General features: G+C 44.4%; 1 protein-coding gene across 1 annotated transcript in view; it reads left to right on the forward strand.

Annotated features, from left to right (window-relative positions):
• Positions 1-27,477, forward strand: part of NSMCE2 (NSE2 (MMS21) homolog, SMC5-SMC6 complex SUMO ligase) — a 305,269-nt gene that overhangs the window by 140,655 nt on the left and 137,137 nt on the right. Inside the window, exon 4 of the mRNA XM_068238021.1 lies at positions 19,992-20,145. Coding sequence (XP_068094122.1) covers positions 19,992-20,145 — 154 coding nt within the window. The remainder of the gene's footprint in view (positions 1-19,991; positions 20,146-27,477) is intronic.

The following is a 27,477-nucleotide window of genomic DNA, read 5'->3' on the forward strand; positions in this document are numbered from 1 at the left end:
GGCAGTCTCCATTTACTTCTCACTTCAGTTGTCCTTTAAAGGAAACCTGAAGTGAGTGGCATGTGGGGGTGGTAATATTTGTTTACTTTTAAACAATACTAGTTGCCTGGCTGTCCTGCTGATCTCTTTGGCTGCAATAGTGTCTGATTCACACACCTGAAATACAGGTAAAACTCAAAAAAAATTATCGTGCTAAAGTCCATTAATTCAGTAATTCAACTTTGCTAATTTGAATATGTATAGAGGGACTTTGTGCTGGAACATTGGGCTGTAGGAGGATCCAGGATGCCTCTGAACCATCAAGAAGCTCTCCACTACCGATGGTTGGATTTACTGTAAGGCACTGTAGGCTCGTGCCTACAGGCGCCTTATGTAGGAGAAGCGTCTCCCCTCCCCTAATGCCACCCTATCTATTGGGGGGCAAGGTGGCTACTTAACCTCTTTGCCGGTTATCCCAAGCTCAGCTTGGGGTAACCTGCGCAGGAGTGTTTCTCAGGCCCCGCTGGGCCGATTTTCACAATTTTTATTTTTATTGCACGCAGCTAGCACTTTGCTAGCTGCGTGCATATCCCGCTCGCCGCCGATTCGCCGCTACCCGCCGCGCCGCCCCCCCCCCCCCCCTCCCCCCGTCCAGACCACTTGCACAGCCTGGCAAATCAGTGCCAGGCAGCGCTGAAGGGTGGATCGGGATTCCCTCTGACGTCCATGACGTCAGCGACGTCATCCTGCCCAGTCGACGGGGGAAGCCGAGCAGGAAATCCCGTTCTGAACGGGATTTCCTGCTTGCAAAGATCGGCGGCGGCGATCGCAGTAGGTAGGGGGATGCCGCTTGTCAGCAGCTATCATGTAGCTAGCGCTAGGCTAGCTACATGAATTAAAACAAAATAAAAATTTTTAAAAAGTGCTGCACCGCCCCCTTGTCGACATAATTGGAACATAAAGGGGGTTAATACTGGGATGGGGCTCATCTGGCTCCCTGTACTGGGGGGGGGGGGGGGCATATCTACTACCTAGATTAATGGGCTCACCAAGTACTGGGGAAAATCTGGCTACCTAGTCTGGAGAGAAGGGAAGCCTACCTAATATGTGGGTGTGGCCTGAGTTGAAGAGTGGAGTTTAGGGCACCAGAACGCCTTCTTCAGGCTCCTGGCTTCTTCAGGCTCCTGGGCTGTAAGTCCGGCTCTTTTATCTAACTGTTTCTCACTTCTGGGTTGCTTTAAAGTGTAACTGTCGGGCATAAAATAAAAAATCAATTCTTTATTATTATCTGGTAAACAAGTAATAAGGATGCTAACCAGGCAATCCAAAAGTTAAAATCACTATTACTTTTCTTGTGGATAAATGATCATTCCCCAGTTTACCTGACTCTTATTTGGTACCCAAAAAGGAAGTTGCAGTGCATGCTGGGGTGTCCTTTTTTGCTTCTCTACTTCCCCTCAGACTTAACTAATGCAGCCTGATTGGCTGAAACCTCTTTCCCTTCTGTTTTGCACTCCCACACCTCTGTTCCTCTCTGATTGGCCAATATTTGTAATGCTGAGACAATTCACAATCAGGTAGAGGAGAGTAAGGGAGGAAATGACATCAGGATTGGCTTCAAAATAGCCACAGTTAAAATGGAAAATGCGAAGAAGGATTTTCTCTTTTTTTTTTTACTGTAGAAAAATTACCAAAATCAAAACGTGGACAGTGCAATACACATGTTATGTAAGTAGAGCAATGATTTATCTACTTATATATGTGTTTTTTTTTTCTGAGATAGTATGGCTCCTCTTTAATAAAACAAGCTTGTGTTAATTAGGCATGGAGAGCATGGCAGATATTAAATCAAGCAGAGAGATGTGTAGTTTGTATGTTTGCTTTAAAAACGTTTGCATCAGGTCAATTCTTAAGTAGTGAGTTAAGAAAAAAGTTCTAAAATACAAACGAGATTGAGAGCGTGATCCAGCGATGCTTCATAGATTTCTGCCGTAATCACCATAAGAAATCATATTGTGCGTTCTATTTCTGTGTTCGGAAGCGCTTTGTGTGGTCCCATTGTGTGTTAATGGGCGCCTTATTTTTCTCCAGATCATTTAATGTCCTTAGCGTTAGTGATTTACGTGCAGCAGGGAGTATGATTCATCGTTCTGTTCCGTTCCTCGCTCACCCCTTTCCTGGGAACATGAAATGTCACTTTGGGGTGTTCTGTTACAATATTCAGCGCTGCCTCCTTCATTGTTCTGAAGATTTATGTGTAAACTGAGCCCTGCATATTCTTAGAAATGAGCTGTATTGCTTTCCATGTAGGTATGGAGCTCAGGGAAAGACTCCTTCTAATACCATGACAATAAATCTCCTAATTCTGAGCTCAGTGTGGAAACTGTCTCATCCTGAGAAAAGACACTACGGGGCTAAGGCCCAAACTCTTCCCGGGAGAACATGGCCGCTGCAGTTTCTGAGATCTCCATGAGACGGAGAGCTGGAGTTTCTAGAAATGCAATTGTGATATACTGGTGAAATTATAACCCAGTCATAATCCAAATGTTAAAGAGGAACTCCAGTGAAAATAATGTTGCTTCGTTTTTACAATAATTATGCATAAATGATTTAGTCAGTTTTTGGCCATTGTAAAAGCATTCCTCTCCATGATTTACATTCTGACATTTATCACATGGTTACATTTTTACTGCTGGCAGGGACTATCAGTGGAAGGAAATGCTGTTGCTTTTTTGACAGTTGGAAATAGCTATTTCCCACAATGCAATGAGATTCACAGACAGGAAACTGTTAGGACCATGGTCCTGACATCACACCGTGGGAGGGGTTTCACTACAATATTAGCCATACAGAGCCCCTGATGATCTGTTTGAGAAAAGGAATAGATTTCACATGGGAAAGGGGGTATCCGATATTGATTGGGATGAAGTTCAATTCTTGGTTGCATTTTCTCTTTAAAGAGACTCTGTAACAAAAATTGCATCCTGTTTTTTATCATCCTACAAGTTCAAAAAGCTATTCTAATGTGCTCTGGCTTACTGCAGCACTTTATACTATCACTGTCTCTGTAATAAATCAATGTATCTTTCCCCTGTCAGACTTGTCGGCCTGTGTCTGGAAGGCTGCCAAGTTCTTCAGTGTTGTGGTTCTGCTATGAACTCTCCCTTCCAGGCCCCTCTATGCACACTGCCTGTGTGTTATTTAGGATTAGAGCAGCTTCTCTCTTCTCTTTTACAAGCTGGATAAATCGTCCTCTGAGCTGGCTGGGCTTTCACATACTGAAGAATTACAGACAAGGGCAAAGCTGTTTGCAGGAAGAAAAGAGCAGCCTGAAACTTCAGTGCATGAGAGATGCAGGGGGAAAGAAACACACAAATGATCTCTTGAAATTCAAAAGGAAAGCTGTATACAGCCTGCTTGTGTATGGATGTATTTTCTATGTGTGGACATACTGTACATCAACCTACTTCCTGTTTTGGTGGCCATTTTGTTTGTTTATAAACAAACTTTTTAAAACTGTTTTTAACCACTTTTAATGCGGCGAGGAGCGGCGAAATTGTGACAGAGGGTAATAGGAGATGTCCCCTAACGCACTGGTACGTTTACTTTTGTGCGATTTTAACAATACAGATTCTCTTTAACCACTTTACCCCTGCGCGTACGTATGTCTCCGCCCCTTTTTCCATCCTTTAAAAACCAGGGACGGAGAAACACGTACTTTCCGCGTTCCCGACGCTGCCCGCGCTCCCGCTCGTAAACACGCCGCCCGCCGCTAGTAAACACGCCGCCGCCCGCTCGCCCAGAGATCAATGAACAGGAAAATCCATTCCCGTTCGTTGATCTAAGCCCCGCAATGATCAGCTGCTCTCCTATGGGCAGCGCGATCATTGTGAGAAAAAACTCACGTGTCCAGCCTCCTTATTCTTCCTCCAAGCTTCCGGAAGGAAGCTTGGAGGTCGCATTAAAACAAAAAGTTACTGTGGCCATCTTGTGGCCGAATAGTAAACTACACCCTACACATTTTTCACATACAAATAAATGACTTTTACACATACAATTAACTCATTACCTCCCACACTCCCCATTTTTTTTTTTTTTGTAATTAAAAAAAAATTAAAAAATTTACAATTAAAAAAAATACATAAATAGTTACCTTAGGGACTGAACTTTTTAAATATTTATGTCAAGAGGGTATAACACTGTTACTTTATAAACTATGGGCTTGTAATTAGGGATGGACGCAAAACTGAAAAAAATGCACCTTTATTTCCAAATAAAATATTGGCGCCAAACATTGTGATAGGGACATAATTTAAATGGTTTTATAACCGGGACAAAAGGGCAAATACGTTTCATGGGTTTTAATTACAGTAGCATGCATTATTTAAAAACTATAATGGCCGAAAACTGAAAAATAATTTTTTTTTTTCCCCACATTTTTCCTATTTTCCCATTAAAACACATTTAGAAAAAAATAATTCTTGGCATAATGTCCCACCTAAAGAAAGCCTAATTGGTGGCGAAAAAAACAAGATATAGTTCATTTCATTGCGATAAGTAATAATAAAGTTATAGACGAATGAATGGAAGGAGCGCTGAAAGGTGAAAATTGCTCTGGTGCTCAGGGGGTAAAACCCCTCAGTGGTGAAGTGGTTAAGTCTCATGTCCTTAAAGAGACTCCGTAACAAAAATTACATCTTGTTTTTTATCATTCTACAAGTTCCAAAAGCTATTCTAATGTGTTCTGGCTTACTGCAGCACGTTCTACTATCACCATCTCTGTAATAAATCAACTTATCTCTCTCTTGTCAGACTTGTCAGCCTGTGTCTGGAAGGCTGCCAAGTTCTTCAGTGTTGTGGTTCTGTGATGCATCTCCCCCCTCCTGGCCCCTCTATGCACACTGCCTGTGTATAATGATCTCTTGAGATACAAAAGGAAGGATGTATACAGCCTGCTTGTGTATGAATGTATTTTCTATGTGTGGACATACTGTACATCAACCTACTTCCTGTTTTGGTGGCCATTTTGTTTGTTTATAAACAAACTTTTTAAAACTGTTTTTAACCACTTTTAATGCGGCGAGGAGCAGCGAAATTGTGACAGAGGGTAATAGGAGATGTCCCCTAACGCACTGGTATGTTTACTTTTGTGCGATTTTAACAATACAGATTCTCTTTAATGGACTTCCGAGGCCAAAATTAAGAAAATCACACTGTACCTTTTTATTAGCAGAATCCACGGAGGACGTCCTGCCCAGTCCTCCGCTCCATTCCGCCATCAATGCAGGTCTTTCCATTCCCCTATGGCTTGGCCCGACCCCACCGAACGGGTCGCATCGTTTCCACCTCTAAGTTGGCCGGCGGCCATCTTAGAGGTGGAATCGATGCGACCCGTTCGGTGGTACAGTGTGATTTTCTTCATTTTGGCCTCGGAAGTCCTTTAAAGTGAACCAAAATAAACACATTATGTACCTGCAAATGAATACTACATACTTACCTTGCAATCAGTTCCTCTTGGAATCTCAGTCAACAATAACATTTCTTAGCTCTTTTTTCCCATAGGACTCAAAGCACTTGCGCAGCAATTCCTTTCCGTCCTGACAAAATATGTCAGTTGATGTCAGTTATATATCACTTGCTGTCAGTTACAACTGAAAGGACAATTGATGAGGAAGGTAATGTCCATGTTTCCCTATGGCTCAAGTGGGCGATATTTCAGTTTAACAGTGTGCTGACCAGGAAGCTGTTATGGGGTAACATAACAGCTCTAGATTGTAAGCCTTTGGGCAGGGTCCTTCTCCTTTTGTGTCCTACCTGATCATGCACCTCCATTACTGTGCACCCATGCTATGCATCTGAGTGAACCTAACTTGCCTAATCTCCATGCTCCCCTCCAGTGACTGACTAAGCATCACCTGGTACTCATACTATGGTGTGTGATCTGGTTTTCTTGTATTCCTGTATTGTCATATTGCTGTATGTCACCCCTAAATATTGTCTGTAACCTAAATTAATGTCCAGCGCTGCGTAATATGTTGGCGCTTTATAAATACAATAAATAATAATAATATGGGGTAATGGCCATTTTCAAAATGGAGGACAGAGAATTCCATTGATCACAGAGGACAAACTGGGCACAGGAGATGAGGAAGAGATTAAGGGCTCTTTCACATTAGACAACGCGTGCAGGAGCCGTTCTCCTGCACGCGTTGTCTGCCTGCGGCGTGTCGTCGGGTATCTGCGGTGCGACGCAATCAGCAGCGGTAGCTGGTAATTAAACCCGATGGAAGACACCGGCTCGCGGGTGCGTTGGATGAAAAACTGCGCCCGGGTGCGTCGGAACCGCAACGCATCGAAACGCAGCGTCGGATGTGAAAGGTAAAATGAAAGTCTATGGACTTTCATCTTACCTTGGTTAACGCAAACGGCTGCCGTTTGCATTAACGCACAAAGTCTGCCCTAATGTGAAAGAGCCCTGAGGAGTAGACTACACGGGAGGTAAGTATGACGTGTGTATGTTTATTTTGGCTTTTAGGCCTTGTTCACATTATAAATCGCCAGCACTATCGCAAGTGCTGAACGAGTTTTTTTAAAGCGCTTTGCGCTTAGAAAAGCGCTTTTGTAAGCGATTTTCTAAGCGCTTTTGCTGAGCGATTGGTTTGTTCACTTCCTGACATCAGTTAAGAAGAGAACTCTTTGACCCGGAAATGAATAAATACTTATTTATTCATAAAAGCGCTGGGGAAATCGCTATACAAAGCGTTTTTTCAAGCGCTTTGTGATTTCCCTATACCTTCCATTGACCCAAAGTACTCAGAAAATGGTACATGTATCGTGTTAGCGATTTTTAGTAAAATCTAAACGCGCACGTGAACACTGTCATAGGAAATCATTGTACAAACGCATGTGGGGCGATTTCTAAAACCGCCTGTGCTTATAAAGAAACGGAAACCCTCATAGTGTGAACGAGCTCTTAATTTTCAGTTCAGGTTGGTTTTAAAAAAAAACCTCACTCTCTCCTAACCAAATACTAGGAAGTCCACCTTATCCCATTCTAGCTATGTACCCACAGCCAGATGGATCAGGGAACTCCACCAACGACCGATCATTCCCCGATCCATTTGGCCCAATCTGCAAGCGTTGTTGGCGAACTCGGAAACTAGCTGTTTACACGATCACAGCAAATACCACGGAAATCAATGGTGATCGGAAAGATCCTCCGCCATATGATCCAACATGGCGGTCATTTAAAAATAACGAAATGAACAGATTTTTGTTAAATGATATGTGATATTGCGAAAAAGATCATTTGCTGCGGGTATGGACCTTAACAGATATTCTGAACATCTAGCAGTCATGGCGGAAAGAGGCTTTGGCCAGGGCTTTATTGGCTTTTGTAGGATGGTCACCACGCCACAGTAGTGGGCCCGGCTCCTGATAGCCCAGTTTCTTATCTTGCTCCTGATCTTGATTGTCTAGATTGAGTCTAGACAAGTGCTGGTGGCATTTATTTTCTAAGTTCCTGTCAAACTTACACACATTTTGTTGTGGGCAACCAATCTCTAAAGCCGCGTACACACGCTGAACTGCAGGGAACGACTGGTCCGTCAGACCCTCCCGCTGGGCGGGCGTTCCAGCGACAGTAGAGCGTGTGTACAGTCTGTCTGCAGACTCATATGGCTGTTTCTGAACGATCAGCGGGAAGGTCTGACGGACCCGTCGTTCCCTGCAGTTCAGCATGTGTACGAGCCTTTAGGGCTCTTTCACATCGGAGAACGTGTGCAGGATCTGATCTCCTGCACGCGTTAATGGCCTGCGGCGTGACGTTGGGAAGTTGCGGTGGAGCAGCGGTAGTTCTGATTTACCCGACAGGAAACCGCCACGGCTAGACATTACGAAGCTTCAGATGCGTTGTAACGCTCCGGGACGCTTCGTCTAATGTGAAAGATAGACTTTCATGTTACCTTTCTAAACGCAAACTATGAGCTATCCGTCAAAACGCTTGGATCAGCACCTAGTGTGAAAGAGTCCTTATGGGACAGCTTTCATTTACAGCGCAGATACCTCCTTGGTTGAAATTGTTTTGTAATTTTAGAGTATCTCAAACAGAACCACACAGCACAGCTCTTTTTTTTTTTTTTGATTGAATTTTGTACATTACAACCCTACACATGGACAGTACATTATACATTGTACAGTAATGCCCACCACGCACCCAAACCACCCCACCACCCTTCCCTACAGCTCCAATTTTAACTTAAGTTTACTGAAACAATTAAGACTCTTTCCGACAGATTTTTCAAAGTGGTTGCAAGTGTTCCGTGACATTCTTTAGCCTTTGTCCTCTAAAAGGAAGCCGAGATGAGAAGACATATGGAGGCTGCCATTTTTATTTCCTTTTAAAGAGAAGTGAAGCGGTGTGTGTAGGGGCGGATTGGACACAGAGGCATGTTCTCTGCCTCATGACAGGCTTCTGTGACCCCACACAGCCGCTCTCTACCCCCCCCCCCCCCCCCACCGCCATTCTCTGTATGTCCCCCGTTGCACTATAGCACCCCAAAGTTAGCTACAATATTTGTCGCTATCTCCGAGGGTAATAGGAGGAGAGGGATTTCCTGCTCAAAACGGGGCATTCATGCATGCTTTCCAGAGCTGCCATTGGGCAGCTCTGTCTCCCTGGCCACACCCCCAGCTGCTCCTCTGCCTCCCTGCGAGCTGGGAGTGAGAGATCTCTTTCCTTCCAGACCCAGAGGTCACGAAGTGGGGCAGTGCGGGCCTCAAGGGTGGCGGGGATTGCAGCTACTTGATCTGCCCAGCCCATCGGATCAGGTAGCCTAGGTTTTTTATAATTATATGAGCCCACCTCCGGCTCTCTTTAACCACTTGAGGACCGTAGGCTTACACCCCCCTAGTGACCAGGCTGTTTTTCACAATGTAGGCCACTGCAGCTTTAAGGCCTCGCTGCAGGGCCGTACAACTCGGCACACAAGTGATCCCCCCCCCCTTTTTCTGCCCACCAACAGAGCTTTTTGTTGGTGGGCTGTGATTGCTCCTGGGATGTTTTTTTTTTTTTTATATATATAAATATTTATTTATTTTTGTTAATAAATATTACTTTTTTGTATTATTATTTACATATCCCTCCCTCCCCCTGCCAGCCAATCACATCAATCTGCTCTCATAGACATCAGCCTATGAGAGCCGATCGCTCCTGAGCCTCCTAGGGGGACAGCCGAGTGACGCGGCTGTCCCCAGTACAGCGCTGCCACAGATCGCAGCACTGTACAATGTAAATAGATGGAGGTTTCGCCGTCTAACAGTCTCCTAGCGGCGATCGCTGATGGGAGACTAATGACGGAACAGAGCTCCACTATTCAAGAGGAGATTCGCGCGCACCGGTGCAAAACATTCCCCCCGGACTTGACGCCAATCGGCGTTAGGCGGTCCTGGGGGATCCAACTCATGCACGCTCATCGGCGTGACCCGGTCGTTAGGTAGTTAAACCATACCAGTCGCCTGGCAGTCCTGTTCTTCTTTTTGGTCAGTAATCTCTGAATCACACCGGAGAGGATCTCTGCACCAGTGGGGATCTCTGCATCGGAGGGAGGGGGATTTCTGCATGGGAGGGAATCTCTGCATCGGAGGGGATCTCTGCATCGGAGGGGATCTCTGCACCAGTGGGGATCTCTGCATCGGAGGGAGGGGGATTTCTGCACGGGAGGGAATCTCAGTACAGGAGGGGATCTCTGCATCGGAGGGGATCTCTGCACCGGTGGGGATCTCTGCATCGGAGGGAGGGGGATTTCTGCACGGGAGAGAATCTCAGTACAGAAGGAGATCTGTGCACAGGAGGACATTTCTGTGCATAAAGGGATATTTGCGCAGGAGGAGATCTCTACACTGGAATGCACATGAAGGGATCTTTGCGCAGCAGAAGAGCTCTGCACTAAAGTGGATCCCTGCTGCAGGAGAGAATCTGCCACACAAGGGGATCTCTGTGCAAGAGGTGAGCTTGGGGTGGGGATCTCGGCACAAGAGAAGATCTGGGCACTGGAGGAGATCTCAGCATGTCATCTGAGTCACTCCTGATGGTAGAAGCTCAGGCCCAGATTTCCCAGTAAGATTGTACAGAAAGTTCCTGCTAATTCCTGTATGTCAGGGGGGGATCCTTGGCCGGTGCTTCTGCCCATCCGCATTGCTCTGGGTGACTCCTGGATGTTTATTAATTTGGCGACATTGTCTTCCTTCCTCTGTAAGATAAAAGGAAGTGCGCACCGCATGAAGGGGGCTCAGTGTTTCCCGCTCTCCTGTCCTCACTGTTATTTCTGTGATGTCATCCAGCCACTGGCCAAGGTGAAGAAGAGGCCGCGTCACACTCAGCGCTCTATAGAAACTGACCTGTCCTGTCCTGGTCCGCTCTGTGTGTTAATACCATTGGGTTGGGCATTACATTGTGTAATTTGTACCTCTTACACATGTGATGTCCTTCCAAAGTTATCAAACTCCATCTGCAGTCTGACTCATGCCATTTCAGTGAGTCATAAATAAGCAGAGAGAATTGTATGTTAACATTCCCAGAGATATTGTTAGTGAACTTTAAAGAGGCCCTGTAGTGACATATGGTAGAACGCAGTTAATTATCCAGAATACCCGCTTTTACTGTAATCAACCTGGTTTCAGTACCAGAAACACCTCCTGCACCACTCCCGAGGTGAGTACCCCATTGGGGCACTTTTTTTCCCTACAGGTGCACTTAAAATGGGGTCTGCTTCCCTGTGTGTTTTTAAAACAATCTATTTGCTGCATTGCAGAAATGAAATACAAAGTCCCGACCTGATGCATTTTTATAGATAGCAGATGCAGTTCTCATGGAAACCTATGGTGAAAACGCATTAACACCCCCCCCCCCCCCCCCCCCCCCCCCCCCCCGGACGTAGTAGTCTTATGGTTTTTCCCCACCTAGCAATTTAGCAATTCTTCCGATGACCAGTGATTTTTGCTTTGAGCAGTGAGCGATAGTTTCCACAATCTCGTAAGGTGGGTACAAGTGTGCGATTAGGTGGATGGCGCTTTGCGAAGTGCGGTGATAACGGCCGTCATGGCGACTCTTCAAGATCCGCGATGACTCCTGCGCAAAGTGCTGCGATCACTTGGTTTGGACCTATTGTGTGCCGTTGCATGATGACGTGTGTGTGTGCGCCAATCAGAGGCCAGGGATCGCCGATCTCCTTTACGGCGTTACTGTGACAGCAGCGCCGTAAAATGTAAACACCGGGGATTACGTCCCTGGGTGTTTACATTTAGCCTGCGAGCCGCGATCGGAGGCTCGCTGGCTGTTCACGGAGCCCCTCACCGTGAACTGACAGGAAGCGGCCGTTTCCATGGAAACACAGGTGCGACCAGCCGGTCGTTAAGTAGTTAAACAGATCACTTTTTCTAAAGACTGATCTGTTTTTCAAAATGTTCTGCTTTTGCAGCATCTGTTTCCAGTCCATTTAAACATGTCAAAAACGTGTCCTTCCTTCCTGTGTGTTTCTATTGGATAAAGAGGTCCGCAAAGATGACACTGAGGGGAGGGGCAGGCAGTAGGCAATCTGCTTTGGCATCCGTTTTGTGTGCAAAGTTCTCTGTATAAAGGGCGATGCATTTTTGTGTTGCCATTTATTGCCTTTCATTGCCTACGTGGGTATCCGGGTTCCGTGAAAACGTGGCAAACCCGGACTCTCCGTTCAGTTCTAAAACGGAGCCCACGGATCTGTTTTTTGAAGTGTGTGTAGAAGGCCGCTATTTTTAACATTGGTATCCGAGGCTTCCTTTTTGTCCAGGGCAAAAACTGAAACCATGGATACGGTTTTGAAACAAGTGTGAATCAACCCTTATGCTGTATATCACCATCATCTTCCCCGTCACTGCACAGAATGCAATACAGGCAGTAGTGGTTAATAATTACATACTGTCCATATCTATTACAGTTGGAATATCCAAGAATGCCGATGCATAGATACTTACACAGATCATTCAAAGTTCAGTAAAATCATCCAGCAGTGCAGCCAGTCACATGTTTTGGTAGAACCCGTATTTTGATTTCTAAACAGATTGTTGCTGATTTAGAGATTTTGTTATTTTATTTTGCAATTCAAAACCAGGAAGATATGTACATAAAGTTACATAAAACAGACTTGCATAACCTGTGAAATAAGATACATAGATTCTGCTACTTCCTCAGTGAGCGCAGATACTCATCTTCCTCATCGCTTCTGTGATGGGCGCTCTGCTAAGTTCCTTTTTCTGTCATCGCAATGAGTAGTGAAAGAGCGGCAAGGAGGTCATGCGGTGTCCACCGGAACCAGAGGCAGGAGACTATCTGGGCCAAATGTGACTGATCAGATATTGGGACCCCATTGCCCGTGTGCAGTGTTTTAGAGTCTCAATTCTCCACTGTTAAGATGTTTTGAATCAAGGTGATACCATTTATTGGCTAACTTAAAAGAATAAGAGTAAGCAGCTTTCGGCTGTATAACCTTCGTCGGGCTTCAATCCTGTTTGCTTACAAGATGTTGGAACAGACAGCTATATACATGCAACATCAAAAGGGGACACACAGATTTTTTTTCAAGCATGAATACGTCATTAAAGGGGAACTGAAGAGAGAGGTATATGGAGGCTGTCATGTTTATTTCCTTTTAATCAATACCAGTTGCCTGGCAGCCCTGCTGGTCTATTTCTCTGCAGTAGTATCTGATTAAAACCAGAAACAAGCATGCAGCTAGTCTTGTCAGATCAGACTTATAAGTCTGAACCACTGAAACACCTGATCTGCTGCATGCTTGTTCAGGGGCTATGGCTAATAGTATTAGAGGCAGAAGATCAGCAGGGCTGTTGGGCAACTGGTATTGTCTAAAAGGAAATAAACATGACAGCCTCCATATACCTCTCTCTTCAGTTCCCCTTTAAAGCGAACCTTAAGTCAAAAAAAAAAATGAGTTTTACTCACCTGGCGCTTCCAATAGCCCCCTGCAGCTGTCCGAAGCCCTCGCCGTGTCCCTCCGATCCTCGTGTCCCCGTCGGATTCTTGATTTAAGTTTGCATTAATTACTGCAGGTGTGGAGCGGGAACATAAGGGGTTATTTACCCATAAGGCTGTGTCCTCCCTGCGCTCCAAATAGAATGCACACATGTCCTATTGATCGCGTTACACACGCACTTCCTCCTTCAAGCCCTTATGTTCCAGCTCCACACCTGCGGTAATTAATGCTCATTTAAAGAGACTCTGAAGCCTCTTAAAAATCCTTTTTTTTTTAAACAATCCTGTTTAATAGATTAGCCCTACCTAAACCGCCGCATCCCCGCAAACTATCTAAAACCCCCCAAACTCCCCGGGGGGCAGCGCTTCCGTGAGAGGCAGAGCTATGAGCCGCAACTCTGCGCCTCAGCGTGTCTGTCAGCCCGGATCGCCGCCTCTCCCCCCGCCCCTCTCAGTCTTCCTTCACTGAGAGGGGCGGGGGAGAGGCGGAGATCTGCTGCCGATAGAGGCACATGGAGGCAGAGCTGCGGCTCATAGCTCTGCCTACAACAGCAGCAAAATCCACCACCAAGAAAGTCGTGGATTTTGCAGGGGAGAGGGAGGGGGAGTTTGGGGGGATTTAGATAGTTTACAGCCGCGGGAATGCGGCGGTTTAGGTAGGGATAATGTATTAAACAAGATTGTTTAAATAAAAAAAAAGGATTTTTAAGAGGTTTCAGAGTCTCTTTAAACCACGAATCCGAGTGCTTAGGCACTCTGTTTTACTCGTTAGAGCATCCCTACCACACACTAGGAACAGATTTCCAATAGATTTCAGAATGAAATGCCATAACTCTTTCTCAGCCTATTGAATCAGCCTGATTCAAAATGTCTTGCTTTTACTGATGGCTAACATGGTACAATACCCTACTGCTACTACTGGTGCAACTCCTTGAGGTCGATTCATAAAGCATGCAGTAATGCTGAAAACAGCTGACTTTAGAGGAGAACTTAGCAAAATGTCAATTCATAAAAGCTGTTGCCGCAAGAAAGCTGAAATTCCCAAGCAGTGCGGTAAATTACCGACTTGTACTGTAAACACCTCCAACACATGTCAGTAAATGTCAATTCATAAAGATTAGAGCAGGCGGTAATGGCACAGTGAATACCGCCTGCTTTGAAGAGGTGATAAGGGAGCGAAAAGAGCAAAGTTAATGGAGACTTCTCCCCCCAGGCAGCAGCAGCGAGAGCGGAACAAACAAGGCTTCCCCTAAATACCCTAGGCTGTTTTTTTAACCTCTTAAGGGGCCCATACACTGGTCGATTTCAGTCATTCTGAAATCTATTGGAAATCTGTTACTAGTGTGTAGCACACATCAGATAGATTCCTGTCAGATTTGACTTGACAGGCATCTGCCAGAAATCTGTCTGATGGTCGATTCTGCAGCAAATCTATTAAGTGTATGGCCACTTTTAGGTACCTTTTTTCAGATGTGTATTTTGCATCACAAAGCCTGCATGTGTAACATTTCTTAAAGTTCTCCTAATCTGTGGCAATTAAACACCGTAGTTTGTTTAGAAAGACTAAAAGCAGATTCAGAGCAGATTCAGGGGAAGCAGAGGCAGTATAACAAAAAATGCACATCTAAAGGGAAGTTGGGGCTGCCTCTTTTATTGTAATGCTGTCTCTGCACGGAGGAAACGTATCAACTCAGCCAGCTACTATTCTCATGTTACTGACACTTTAGTTCGGTAAAACTCCGCATTTCTACCGCACATATGAAGATTTTTATGAATTAACACACAGTTCTTCCCAGCCGCTTTTTTTTTACAAATCTTTACTACAAGACCTGATCTCATTTGTAGATTTTATCCTCTGACGCGTTCACGCTTTAAACTGTGTAAACACCTGAGCAAGTTGTCGTAGAATGAGGCAATCTTCATTAGGAGGCTGGATGGTAACAGAAGGCCATTGTTGTGGGTCAGCGCACAGTGCTTGCATCCTGGTGTTGTCAGTGGATCTGGGCCAGAAAGCTCATGTTATGTGTTCGTAAGCTGGCAGCGGGGTATCTCATCCCTGACTGTTCAAACACTGCACCGTTCCTTTCTGGCAAAGCAACAGACGTCACCCTGACCCAAATCACCCAGGAGAGCTTTGTCTGCGCCTCCAACCAGGATCCATGGAGTCATTAGATAAACCTCAGCTTAGGTAATGATGTGACGGAGGAAGAGGAACTTTAACAAAGAACTGAACTTCATCCCAATCAGCGGCTGATACCCCCTTCACCACAAGTAATCCATTGCTAGGTACACATGATGCAGTTTTCTGAGAGATTTACTGTCAGATTGATCATTTCCAAAAAGTCCGATATGATTTCCAATCGATTTCTCAAAAGATTTTTCATAGAAGTGAGTGGAAAATCGATCAAAAAATTGATCGGAAATCAAGTCAGACATGCTGTAAATCAATCAGACAGTATATCTCTCAGAAAATTGCATCCTGTGTACCTAGCATTACCCTTTTCTCAAATAGATCAGGGAGGGTCTGTGTAAAGGTGGCCACACACCATACAATTTTTTAAATATCTTTTTAATTTAAGAATTGCAATAAATTTTATCTGACTGATTGTAACATTTCAAAAATATGACCAATGTACCACACACCTATGTTCAATTTTTCCCCAATTGTGATAAAAAATGATTGTAAACTCTGACAAAATTGCTAGAGTGTGTATATTAATAAATTGACAATCCAACACACACCATACAATCTTTAGAAAGATTGAAGAAAAATATCTGGCATTTCGGATTGATTAAAATCGAAGAAAACAGGAAATCCGATTGAATGAAAAAAAAAGCTTTCGATTTTTTGGGGAGATCCGATCGTTTTTATCGAATTAAAGTAAAATCGGATCATTTTATTGTATCGTGTGTGGCCACCTTATGGCTGATATTGTGGTGAAACCCCTCCCACAGTATGATGTCATGACCATGGTCCTGACAGTTTGCTGTGTGTGTGAACCTTGTTGCATTGTGAAAAATGATGGCTTTTTCTAACTGCCAAGCAAGCAGTATCTGCCTCTGTGCATAGAACTCTCAGTAACAAACATTCCATACAGATCACCTGACTGGACTAAAGATGTCATTACCAGTGATACATCTCAGAATGTACATCAGGGTGAGGAAAGATTTTACAATGGACAAACACTGACTAAATAATCTATAAAATAATACTGTAAAAATTAAGCAATTTTATTCATTATGCTGTTTTCACTACAGTTCCTCTTTAAAGAGGAACTATAGTAAAAAATAAAATTGCTTAATATTTAACAATATTCATTTGTAGATGATTTAGTCAGTGTTTGCCTGTTGTAAAATCTTTCCTCACCCCGATGTACATTATGAAATCTATCCCTGGTAGTGACTGCACATGGGAGGGGCCAAGCAGCATGCACCCTGGTAACCTTCCTGTGGCTGGGAGCATTCTGCGCATGCGCAGTTGTGATATCTGTGTACTGCACATGCGCAGAACTCTCCCGGCTATGAGAGAGCAGTTAGGATGCAGGTGGATCGAAGTTACGCATGTGCAGTAGCTGTCACCTGGTGGCGACCGGCCAGCTTTGGGAAGGTTCACCGCTGCTAGCCGGAGGGGATCAGGAGCACTTTGTGGGCACAATACGAGTCCAGGGGGCGGGAGGAAGCCTCAGGAAAGTTAAAAAACCTTTAAAGTGTACCAGAGACGATAAAAGTTAATTGTATACATATCTTGGGCTTCCATCAGCCCCATCCTCACGGATCGCTCCCACGCTGCCATTTTCAGTCTTCTCCAGCTCTGGTACCGGGTTCCGCTAGTTCTGCCAGTCGCGGGCAGTCTGGCGCAAGAGAAGTGCGCCCTCTACGTATCTCTCCGGTGGCTGCTGTAGAGATAAGTAGAGAGCACACTTCTGTTATGCAGACTGGCTAAAGTTACGGAATCCGATACCGGAGCTGTAGGTGGCGGAGGACGGCGGCGTGGGAGCGATCCGTGCGCATGTGGCTGGAGGAAGCCCCAGGTATGTATACATGTTTATCTTTTATCATCTCTGATTTCCTTTAACACACTACACCATAATCTCCCCCTGGAAGAACGACAGGTACTCCAGGCCCCATCATCCTTATTCTCATTGTTTATTGGCTGAATATTGCAGCCGTTTCTTTGGGATGGAGTGTGACCAGTGACACCACTATACTGAGCTGTTATAAGCGCACACAACGGTGTCACCTTTCCTCCTCTGCTGTACTTTCCTGGAAATGTGACGGAAGCACCTTTATCATGTATCAAGCTTCTCATCTATCCAGGTCACGCTATATCCAATGAAAATCTAAGCTAGCTACAGCCAGACACCACTGCATTCTAATAGTCACTATATCCCTCTTCAAGCCTGTTCACACGGGACGGTGCACACAGCCCTGTACAGCGCACACTGACACAAGCCATGGTGGATTACAGAGACGCATTAGCCTATTCCATACAAGTCAATGGGGCTGCCCCACTTCTCCTTTATAAAGATGCAATTGAATACATAGGTGGTGTAAGCAGCGCTAAAATACGGTGGTGAAAGGGGGGGGGGGGGTAACCTTAAGGGAACCTGTACTGAGTAACATTATGTAAAATAAACACACGAGGTAACTTCAAATGAACATTACATAGTTACCTCACTGTCTGTTCCTCGCAGAGGCTCACCATTTTCTTCTTACAGTGATCCCTTCCAGTTCTGACAATATTTTGTCAGAACTGAAATATACCAGTTGTCAGTTATATTTTAGCTGCTGTCAGTTACAACTGAATGTGCAAGGTAATGTCCATGTTTCCCTATGGCTCAAGTGGGTGATATTAAAGTTTAAGGGCCCGTTTCCACTAGAGCGAATCTGCATGCGTTTCCTGCATGCAGATTCGCATAACCAATACAAGTGGATGGGACTGTTTCCACTTGTCAGGATTTCTTAGCGGTTTTATGTGCAGAAGAAATCTGCACGGCAGCCCCCCTCCCTCCCCTATAGTTTCCTGGTGTATAGCAGACCCCTCCTTCCCCTATACAGACACCGGGTAACTATATAGGGGAGGTGAGGCACCAGACATCAGGAAACTGTATGAGGGTGGGAGGGGGGCATTACATACCAGGGAACTGTATAGAGAAAAGGGGGAGGTACTAAATATCAGGGAACTGTATAGGGGAGAGAGAAGGGCAACCAGAAACCAGGGAACTGTATAGGGGAAGGAGGGGTCCACTAGACACCAGGGAACTGTATAGGGGAGGAAGGGGTGGGAGCACAAGACACCATGGAACTGTAAAGGGGATGGAGAGGTCCACCATACACCAGGGAACTGTATAAGGGATGGAGACCACTAGACACCAGGGAACTGTATAGGGGAGGGGGGGGGGGGGCACTAGACATTAAGGTTGCCCTGTGACTTGTACACATTTTTCAATTTTGGCTCACTGTGCATTTGAGTTTGACACCTCTGACCTAGAGCAACTTCTTCAGTTCTAATGAAGTGAAGGAAATACCCAAAATGTACTGTATATGTGCATACAAGCCATTTACTTTTGCCATTAAACAGGTAATTGCTACTCTTTATGCAGTACAGGTTAATGTACTTTGTGGCTTTGATGGGCTGAGCAGTCTCTCTGTGTAGCCATACGTTAGCATGGTACTGTTTGGTCTCAGTGCTTACCATTTTACTCTGTACATTTTCATATGCTTTTCTGGGGGTTCTTGCTGCAAGTGATGCCCCAGAGTGGTGGAGATGAAATGGAGTGTTGCCTAGAGCTGCACACAGATGGAAAGTCTGAGGCGAAGATGTCAAACTCCAGTCCTCAAATGCTGAGGTCCTCACATTTTTGGCCCAGCTCAAATTGATTTATGGGACTGAGTCAGGAAAAGTGTGGTTCATCGAGCAGAACACATTTCTCTGACCAGCCTAAACACTGGCATGAAGGAGGCTCTCCAGGAGTGGAGTTCGACACCTGTGACGTAGGGCCAGAGCATGTCCTTTTAACATGACCTCAGTTAGTGTGTGGCCAAGGGTTTATGTTTAATAGTAGCAGTTAGGGGTCTTATCTTGGGGTAGAGGTAAGGGTTAGGAGTAAGGATGATAAAATAGCATTCTAAGTGTTTAATGGCGTTGACGTGTCCCTCCATGTTAGGATTGGTTGCTATAATTTGACATAGATGGTCTCTTTCACCCCATCTTGCAAATCCGTTTTCTTCTCCGTCCATGGATGTCTAGATGTGCATCACCCCATGCTCCACCCAGTGCATTTTCTTCTCGAGTTATAGATAGACTGTAGTGTTAGCCGTCCTAGGTTGGACCATGCACTTACCCAGGGGTTTCATGATTTACCCAGAGTACAACTCTTTGGTTTCCCAAGTACATCAGACTGCATATACCAAGTTACTTGTGTTTGGAAGATGTTGCGCAGTGTAATGCTGGGAATACACAATGAGGTTTTTCAGTAGATTTACTGTCCGATTGATTTTCCAATCGTTTTTCTGATCGATTTCCATTCACTTCTGTGAGAAAACAATCAGAAAAACGATCGAAAATCAGATTGGACCTGTTGGAAATTATCAATTGAACCATCCATCTGCCAAAAAATCAAGTGGTATATTCCCAGAAAATTCTTTGGTGAGAAGATAGAAATGTATGTTGGAGAACCTGTCATGAACAGGAGTTTGTTGACCTTTGATCAACAGTTGATTTGAAATAATATTTGCAGTTTGGATTCACCATAAAGGGGTTACAGGTAGCAGTGGGCTCAAGGTGTGGAGAATAAGCTTTTTAGCCTTTGTGGGGAACTGAAGAGGGTCTCTAAAGTTTGTTGGTATCATACAAAGTATACCTTAATCTGTTGGTAGCTCTGTTTGCCTGAATCAAGAATTGTTTTGTTACGGGTGACTCCTTTTATTTATAGTCATGCTTTATTTTAATTAATTTCATGAATGTTGGTCATGTTTTCCTCTGCAGCTGAAGCAGAACGCACCAGAAGAGCCCCCGGACATAAAAGAACTAGTGAACCAGAGGTATGAAGCATTGCAGAGCAAGAACACGGCTGAGGCACTCAAGAAGAATAAGAAATTCCTTCAGTTTAAAGAGCAGCTCAGAGACCTCAAACTGCAAAGTAAGGAACCCTTTGTTCTGTCAAATGTTGTCTTACATCTCATTTTTATATGCTGTGGTTGTGGTGACTGTTAACGTCTCTTAGTTTTCCATAATATGTGGTTCTTTGTACTGGTACAGTGGAGGTTGCGAAAAGGGCTCATTCTGATTCTGAAACACTGAAGGTAGTACTTGCACCAGTACGGCTGTAGCAGATGTTGAGGGTACCCATCTCTACGTTGGTGCACAGTGTTCCACCCTGTTGAAGCCCATTTTCATAAATAGTGCTTGATCCTTTCTTCACACCCATGCATCCCCTACTTAACCCTGAGAAGGGCTCCACAAGCCCCTCTGAGACAATAGTAAGGATCTGTGAGTTTCTTGTAATGTAAAACCCTCATTCAGTTAAGAACCAATGTTTCAGCAGAAGACTATATGCAGAGTTCTCTCTTAAGACACACATATTCTAGTGCAGGGCTTCCCAACCCTGTCCTCAAGTACCACCAAAGGTGCAAGTTTTGCATAAAACGACAAACATTTGCAGGTGAGGTAATTAGTGTCTCAGCAGAGCTGATTAAAGGGACCCTGACCTCTGAAAATAATCGAAATTGGTACTTACCTGGGGATTTCTGCAGCCCACCGTAGGTCGGGAGATCCCACGGCAGCGTCCTGGCTCCTCTCCCAGTCCCTCCGCACAAATGGCTCCCGGCGACGCCCGGGGTGATGACGACTTACGTCATCTTCCAGGAAGAGAGGGCCCGACACTCGGGCCCGGTGTCGCCAGGAGCCATTTGTGCAGAGAGACTGGGAGAGGAGCCAGGATGCCACCGTGAGATCTCCCGACCTACGGTGGGCTGCAGAAAGCCCCAGGTAAGTGCCAATTTCGATTATTTTCAGAGCTCGGAGTCCCTTTAACTACCTCTGTGGATTTCCACAAAACATGCACTGTTGGTGGTACTTGAGGACAGGGTTGGGAAGCCCTGTTCTAGTAGACATAGATGATTTTAGTGAACATCTTGCTTGGTAGAAGGAGGATCAGCAAGTTTTAATAGCTAGTTCTAATCTACAAGTTGTTCAGTCCGGAAGGCGCCAAAACACTTTCCAGGACTTTCAAAACAATAACAGTTTCCATGAAATAGCAGGGAACAGGTCGCCAGAACTCCACGTGTGGTCTTGTGCTCCTGGCATGCACAGTGGATGGTATGTCAATCATACAAGCTAATACAAAGCTCATAATGTGACATGTATCATCCACCCACAGCCCACCTACAGTGGGATGTGACTAATTAACACTGATAGACTAGGTGCGATCATTAATCACTGGTGCGGATAGGTATTTACAAGAAGGGCCAAACAAAAACCATCACAAAACCTCCACCAGTGAAGACATTTCTCTGGAATGTCCATCCTGACTGATCCTAAAGGACCATTCTCATGATAGCAAGTGTCCTTCCTTCTTCACCTGTTCTGAGAGGGGAAGGGTATCATGTAACTATTTCCTACCCTCTTATATTCCTGGAGGATGGGGCCACTACCTGAAGGGAATGGCATTGGATGCTTTGAGAGTGGGCAATCCCGGCAAGCCACACAACCTCCCCCTTTCCTTGTTTTTTCTGTAAGGCATATGTGAAAAATGGTATCAGTGGAGGACCCCATGGTACGAGGGATGTTTTGGTGGGACAGGCTTATTTGCAGTTCCGAATAAAAGGGAGGCAAGCATGCTTTCCTCGCATTGACTTTACGAACCACAAGAATCTGAACAAAGATCTGCAGTTTATCAGTCAGTTACGCCATCCCTGACTAATTTCACTGCACTTCTAGTAGGTGTGGCTCACCTCACCTAACTGTCAGCTTGGCAGGTTGACCTGACCGAACCAGCCAGCAAGTTTGGCCTGTAACTCTTGAGTAATTCTTCAGAGTTATGTGTTGGCAGCTGGAGTAGGGGCATTTGGGATTGTTTAGAAGTCAGTATCTTCTGACTGATAAGGTATAAACTACAAAAGTTATTACTTCTCAATGGTACCGTATCTGTGGGCATCTGCTTAAATTCTAAATAAAGAGTACCTAAAGTATATGCATTTATGTTTTTTGTTTTTGTTTTGCCTTCCAGTGCTCTGTAATTTTATTTTGTAAGACTCTCTTGCTGGTTTTTTTTTTTTTCAGAATATGCCAACTGAGAGTATTTTAGGGCTTGAGGTGAAACTGCCTATATGTAGCTGGATGACTTGGAAATTTGAGTGGTTTCCTCCATGTATTTTAAGGTTTCTAGCATTAACTTTGATATAGTGTCCCAAAGGAAATTTGAAATGACAGAACTTTGAGGATTCTTAGGGGGACAGCAGATAAAATGAATGGTAGATGGTTATATCGACCAAATTGCTTGATTGCCTTGAATAATTCAAAGGTTTTTGAAAAGTACAGTAAGCAGAGCCTCGGAGGAGAGGAAGAAGAATGGCGGCCGACGTCAGCATCCCCCGGGAGGTCAGTAAAAACGCCCGCTGCGCTCATTGCTCTGCATAGACCTCCCGGCATCTACCACGAGTTCAGCTTGCGGTTACCGCTCCTGGCTTGCTTTTTCCATGCCGAGCTGAACTCTTGATTACCTCTAAGGGGGTTAAAAAGCTCTTATAGTGTGTACTGGCCCTTAGAGCATCTTTAGCTGTCCCATTCTGGCCTGTCCACTTTATTATACTTGTGAGATTGGATTGCAGTGTTCTCCCCAGGCTCCTTTAGCTCGGTGCTCCACCCGGCTAATTTGTGGTGAGCACCCGGCTTTCATCGGCTCGCCTCCTCATCCTCCTCTTATGCAGAGTTGCATGGGCCCTGCATTCTCCTGTCCCTCCTCAACCGGCTACTTCTTCATACCACCCGGCTGGGAAAAAATTCTGGGGAGAACACTGGATTGGTATATATTCACATTTTTGCTCTGTGACCTACCGTAGGTTCTCAACAAGTATGCCTACACCTGGGTTTACTTAGGCTGGGATAAGGGGCTACTTTAACTTGCCAATGTCTGTCTATCACAAAAAAAGTATTTTTTGTTTTAGTTAACATAAAGGAATGTTTGCAAACTATTTTTGTACAAATATTGAGCAACCCTAACAAGTACGTGTCAAGGGGCACTTAAGATGTTATTTTGAAAAGGCAGTATTAGGTAAACACCATTTTCCTTTAAAATGGAACATCTTCTAATAATGCCGAGAAACACAGCAAGATGTTTTCTTATCTTGGTCTCTGAAGAAGCGGTCTTGTAAACCATGAAACGCATATGTGGCAGTATAGGACTATGGTGTTATCTGAGCTGTGGTTGGGGCAGGTCTTTTTACATGGGTTCATGTCTTTTATTGTTGCCTTCCAGGATAGTGATAACTCCAAGATATATTAAACAAAACCAAAACATCATAGTGTGCACAAAAAGAGCAAAATACATAGCAATAGTGAAGGACATTAGGGGTTTTAGGCTTTTTTAGGTGTTTTATTTTTTTTGCTTACTTAGTATGACTACTGCAGTAATGCGGGTTTTTTTTTTACTGTGTCATATGTATTGAATAAATGTTAACTTTTATTATATCACCTTTGACTTCAAGAAACCCCAGATTGTTGTGTGCTGTCTAGTTTCTAATAAATGTAGGGGGTGGATTATTTATTACCATCTTATGAGTGGATATAGAACTGCATAAGTTAAAATATCAAATCAAAAGAAAGCCCCATCTCTCCTCTAAAAATAAATGGAAAGGTACAGTAGACTATAAAACCAAGGTGCAGAAATCAGTTACCAGTTACAGAACCCCTTCCAAAAGCCTGACGGGTCTAGAGGTGGGTTGCGGAGAACAGACGAATCTGAGCTTTCTATGGCCTCAATTTACTAAGCTCATGCTGGAGATAATAAGGCAAGAAAAAAATTACCTCCACACAGTGAGAGAGTTATCTTATCTCTTCATTCCTTACGTTACCTCCTCTGTAGTTAATTTACTTCCTCTTTAACTCTGGAGTTATTTTAAGGATTGAAGAGTTAACTTAAAGAGAACCCGTACTGAGTAAAAATATTTAAAATAAACACATGAGTTAACTTCAAATGAACATTACATAGTTACCTTGCCATCAGTTTCTCTGAGAAGCTCACCATTTTCTTCCGACAATAATCCCTTCCAGTTCTGACAATATTTTGTCAGATCTGAAATATATCAGTTGCTGTCAGTAAAATATCAGTTGCTGTCAGTTATAGCTGAGAGGAAAACTGATGTACCAGGCAATGTCCATGTTTCCCTATGGCTCAATTGGGCGATGTTACAGTTTAACTGTGTGCTGACCAGAAAGCTGTTATGGGTAATGGCCATTTTTAAAAATGGAGGACGGAAAATTCCCTTGATCACAGTGAACAAACAGGATGCGGGACAGGAGAAAGACACTGAGGAGTAGACTACATGGAAGGTAAGTATGACTTGTGTATGCTTATTTTGACTTTTAATTTTCAGTTTAGGTTTTCTTTAAAGACAGAAGAGTTAACTTTAGGTTTGCCTGAGGTAAAATGTTTCCTGAATACGACATGCCTCATCACCATGGTGATCACTCTAGAAACGTTATTAAAGACAGGAGATGAGCTTAGTAAATTGAGGCCTATGTCCGTTCGTATCAGAGATAATTTTACAACATGTTGACCCCCAACTTCACACCAATCTTCGCAGATATGGTGGGTAAGATGTCTGTAATCATATCACATGACCTGTGATTATTGTTTACGGTGTCTTGTATAGTTTCAGGCAGTGACTTTTGCCCCTGTAACCTTTTTAAATGGTTATATCTCTGATTTTATGTGAAGATGTGATCGCTTGTGCTGAAGTTATAGCTTTCCGGCTGTTGCAACAGCAGGAAGACCTTCGATGCCTCTGCACTGTAGCAGCCATGTATCATTGCAAAACATGTTTGTTTTTTGTACATTCATTGTTTTCACATAGTGTCACGCTGAAGAGAGTCACCAAGAAGGATAGGATAGCCATTTGGCAACATTTTCTTTTTGGTGTAAAACTGTTCTTTTTATACTAAACCTTCCAAGATTTTTTGGTTCCCCTTCAATGAACACAGTGTTGGACACCACTCTCCCTCCAGAAAGTCCATGCTTTGCTCACCTGGGCCCATATTGTGATATTGGGTGAAGTTGTCCCACCTTGTCAAAAGCATTGTACACCAAGAGGAAACAAGAAAATACTCAAAATAATTTTGACAGTATCCTTTCACCTACTTTTAGTACTTTTTCAATTGCAAATACCTGCAAAGTTATTTTGAAAAGAAGTTGAAAAATTATCTCTTAGGAGAAAACTCAGGAGAAAAGGTTATGTGCTCTGGTTTCTAGAAACACCAGTTGTCAAAGTCCTCTTCTCCTGGAGACGGGCCGCTACATCATCACCATGGCCAGGCCTCCAGCTGTCACCCCTGGGAGGAGGTGTGGCACGTATGCCACTCCCTTCCTTTGCCACGAGCTACAGTATAGGCGTGACGACCTTCCTCACAGTATATTGTTGTTGTTTTTTTGGTCGTGCGGTTTCACAAGTGACGTGGAGGAGTTGTTCTACAATTTGTGAAGAGCAGGGGAGTTCCTGTGATCCAGTGTGGAGGGCTGGGAAGGGGGTTGGGAGTGGAGATATAAACAAAGTTCAGAGTGGTGTCAGGCGGTATCGGAGTTCTGAGAGATTCACGGAGACATGTTTTCCATCAATCAGAGTTGGACCTGTACTATTTTGCATATCCCTAGACTAGTACAATCTGTTCTGTGCTCTGACAGGAGTGAAAGTGAAGTAAATGGTCACACCTGTGAATGCGAATTTTAACGTTTTCAATGCGAAACAACCCCCATAAAGTAAAATAAGCAAGCAAGCAAGAAAGGTTAGATAAACTGGGTTTATTTAGTCTAGAGAAAAGACGCCTTAGAGGGGATCTAATTAACATGTATAAATACATCAGAGGGCAATATAAAAGCTTGGCAAATGAGCTTTTTGTCCCTAGGCCTTCTCAAAGGACTAGAGGACATGAACTGCGCATGGAGGAAAAACGTTTTAGCCATTTCTTTAGCAAAGGGTTCTTTACAGTAAGAGTGTTTAAGATGTGGAATGCATTGCGACAGGAAGTCGTTATTGCGTAGAAAAAGTGGGATCAGCGCATCACCAGGCCGCCTCTGAATGGCCTCAGCTCAGAGATGCGCTGAGCCCCCCCAGAGACTACAAACGCACCTTGAACCCAAACAGAGGCTCTGCATATACACCAAAGAAAAACTAACAAGTGGGAGCAGCTGACCAGAATTAAATCAAACATAGCAAAGAAATGAACAGCGCTACTTAAAAACAGATGAATGCTTACCTGCAAAAAAGTGCAGACCCCACTCATGGGATACAAATACACAATGAGCACACATACAACCTGTCTACCACTTGGAGGATGTTAGTTTCCACTAACAGCTTGCATGCAATGTGTTAGGTACTCGTCCCTCCCACTGTCGAAGAAGTCTTTCCTCCATGGGAGGGGACCTAACACTAACTAAATCCTACCTATGCATATGCATAGCCTGGGCGCGCTACCAGTAAAATTAAGAATTGCGCAGAAAAAGTGGGATCAGCGCATCACCAGGCCGCCTCTGAATGGCCTCAGCTCAGAGATGCGCTGAGCCCCCCCAGAGACTACAAACGCACCTTGGGTTCAAGGTGCGTTTGTAGTCTCTGGGGGGGCTCAGCGCATCTCTGAGCTGAGGCCATTCAGAGGCGGCCTGGTGATGCGCTGATCCCACTTTTTCTGCGCAATTCTTAATTTTACTGGTAGCGCGCCCAGGCTATGCATATGCATAGGTAGGATTTAGTTAGTGTTAGGTCCACTCCCCTCCCATGGAGGAAAGACTTCTTCGACAGTGGGAGGGACGAGTACCTAACAAATTGCATGCAAGGTGTTAGTGGAAACTAACATCCTCCAAGTGGTAGACAGGTTGTATGTGTGCTCATTGTGTATTTGTATCCCATGAGTGGGGTCTGCACTTTTTTGCAGGTAAGCATTCATCTGTTTTTAAGTAGCGCTGTTCATTTCTTTGCTAAGGAAGTCGTTATGGCAAACTCTATACCTGCATTTAAAGGGGGCTTAGATGCTTTCCTTGCGTTGAAAGACATCCATGGCTACAATTACTAGGTTATGCCTAATGATGTTGATCCAGGGATTTTATTTGATTGCCATCTGATAGTCGGGAAGGAATTTTTCCCTTTTGGGGGTAATTGGACCATGCCTTGTAAGGGTTTTTTCGCCTTCCTCTGGATCAACAGGGATATATGAGGGAGCAGGCTGGTATTGTACTTTGTTCTCTGGTTGAACTCGATGGACG

Source organism: Hyperolius riggenbachi, chromosome 5, assembly GCF_040937935.1.
Source record: "Hyperolius riggenbachi isolate aHypRig1 chromosome 5, aHypRig1.pri, whole genome shotgun sequence".
NCBI lineage: Eukaryota > Metazoa > Chordata > Amphibia > Anura > Hyperoliidae > Hyperolius > Hyperolius riggenbachi.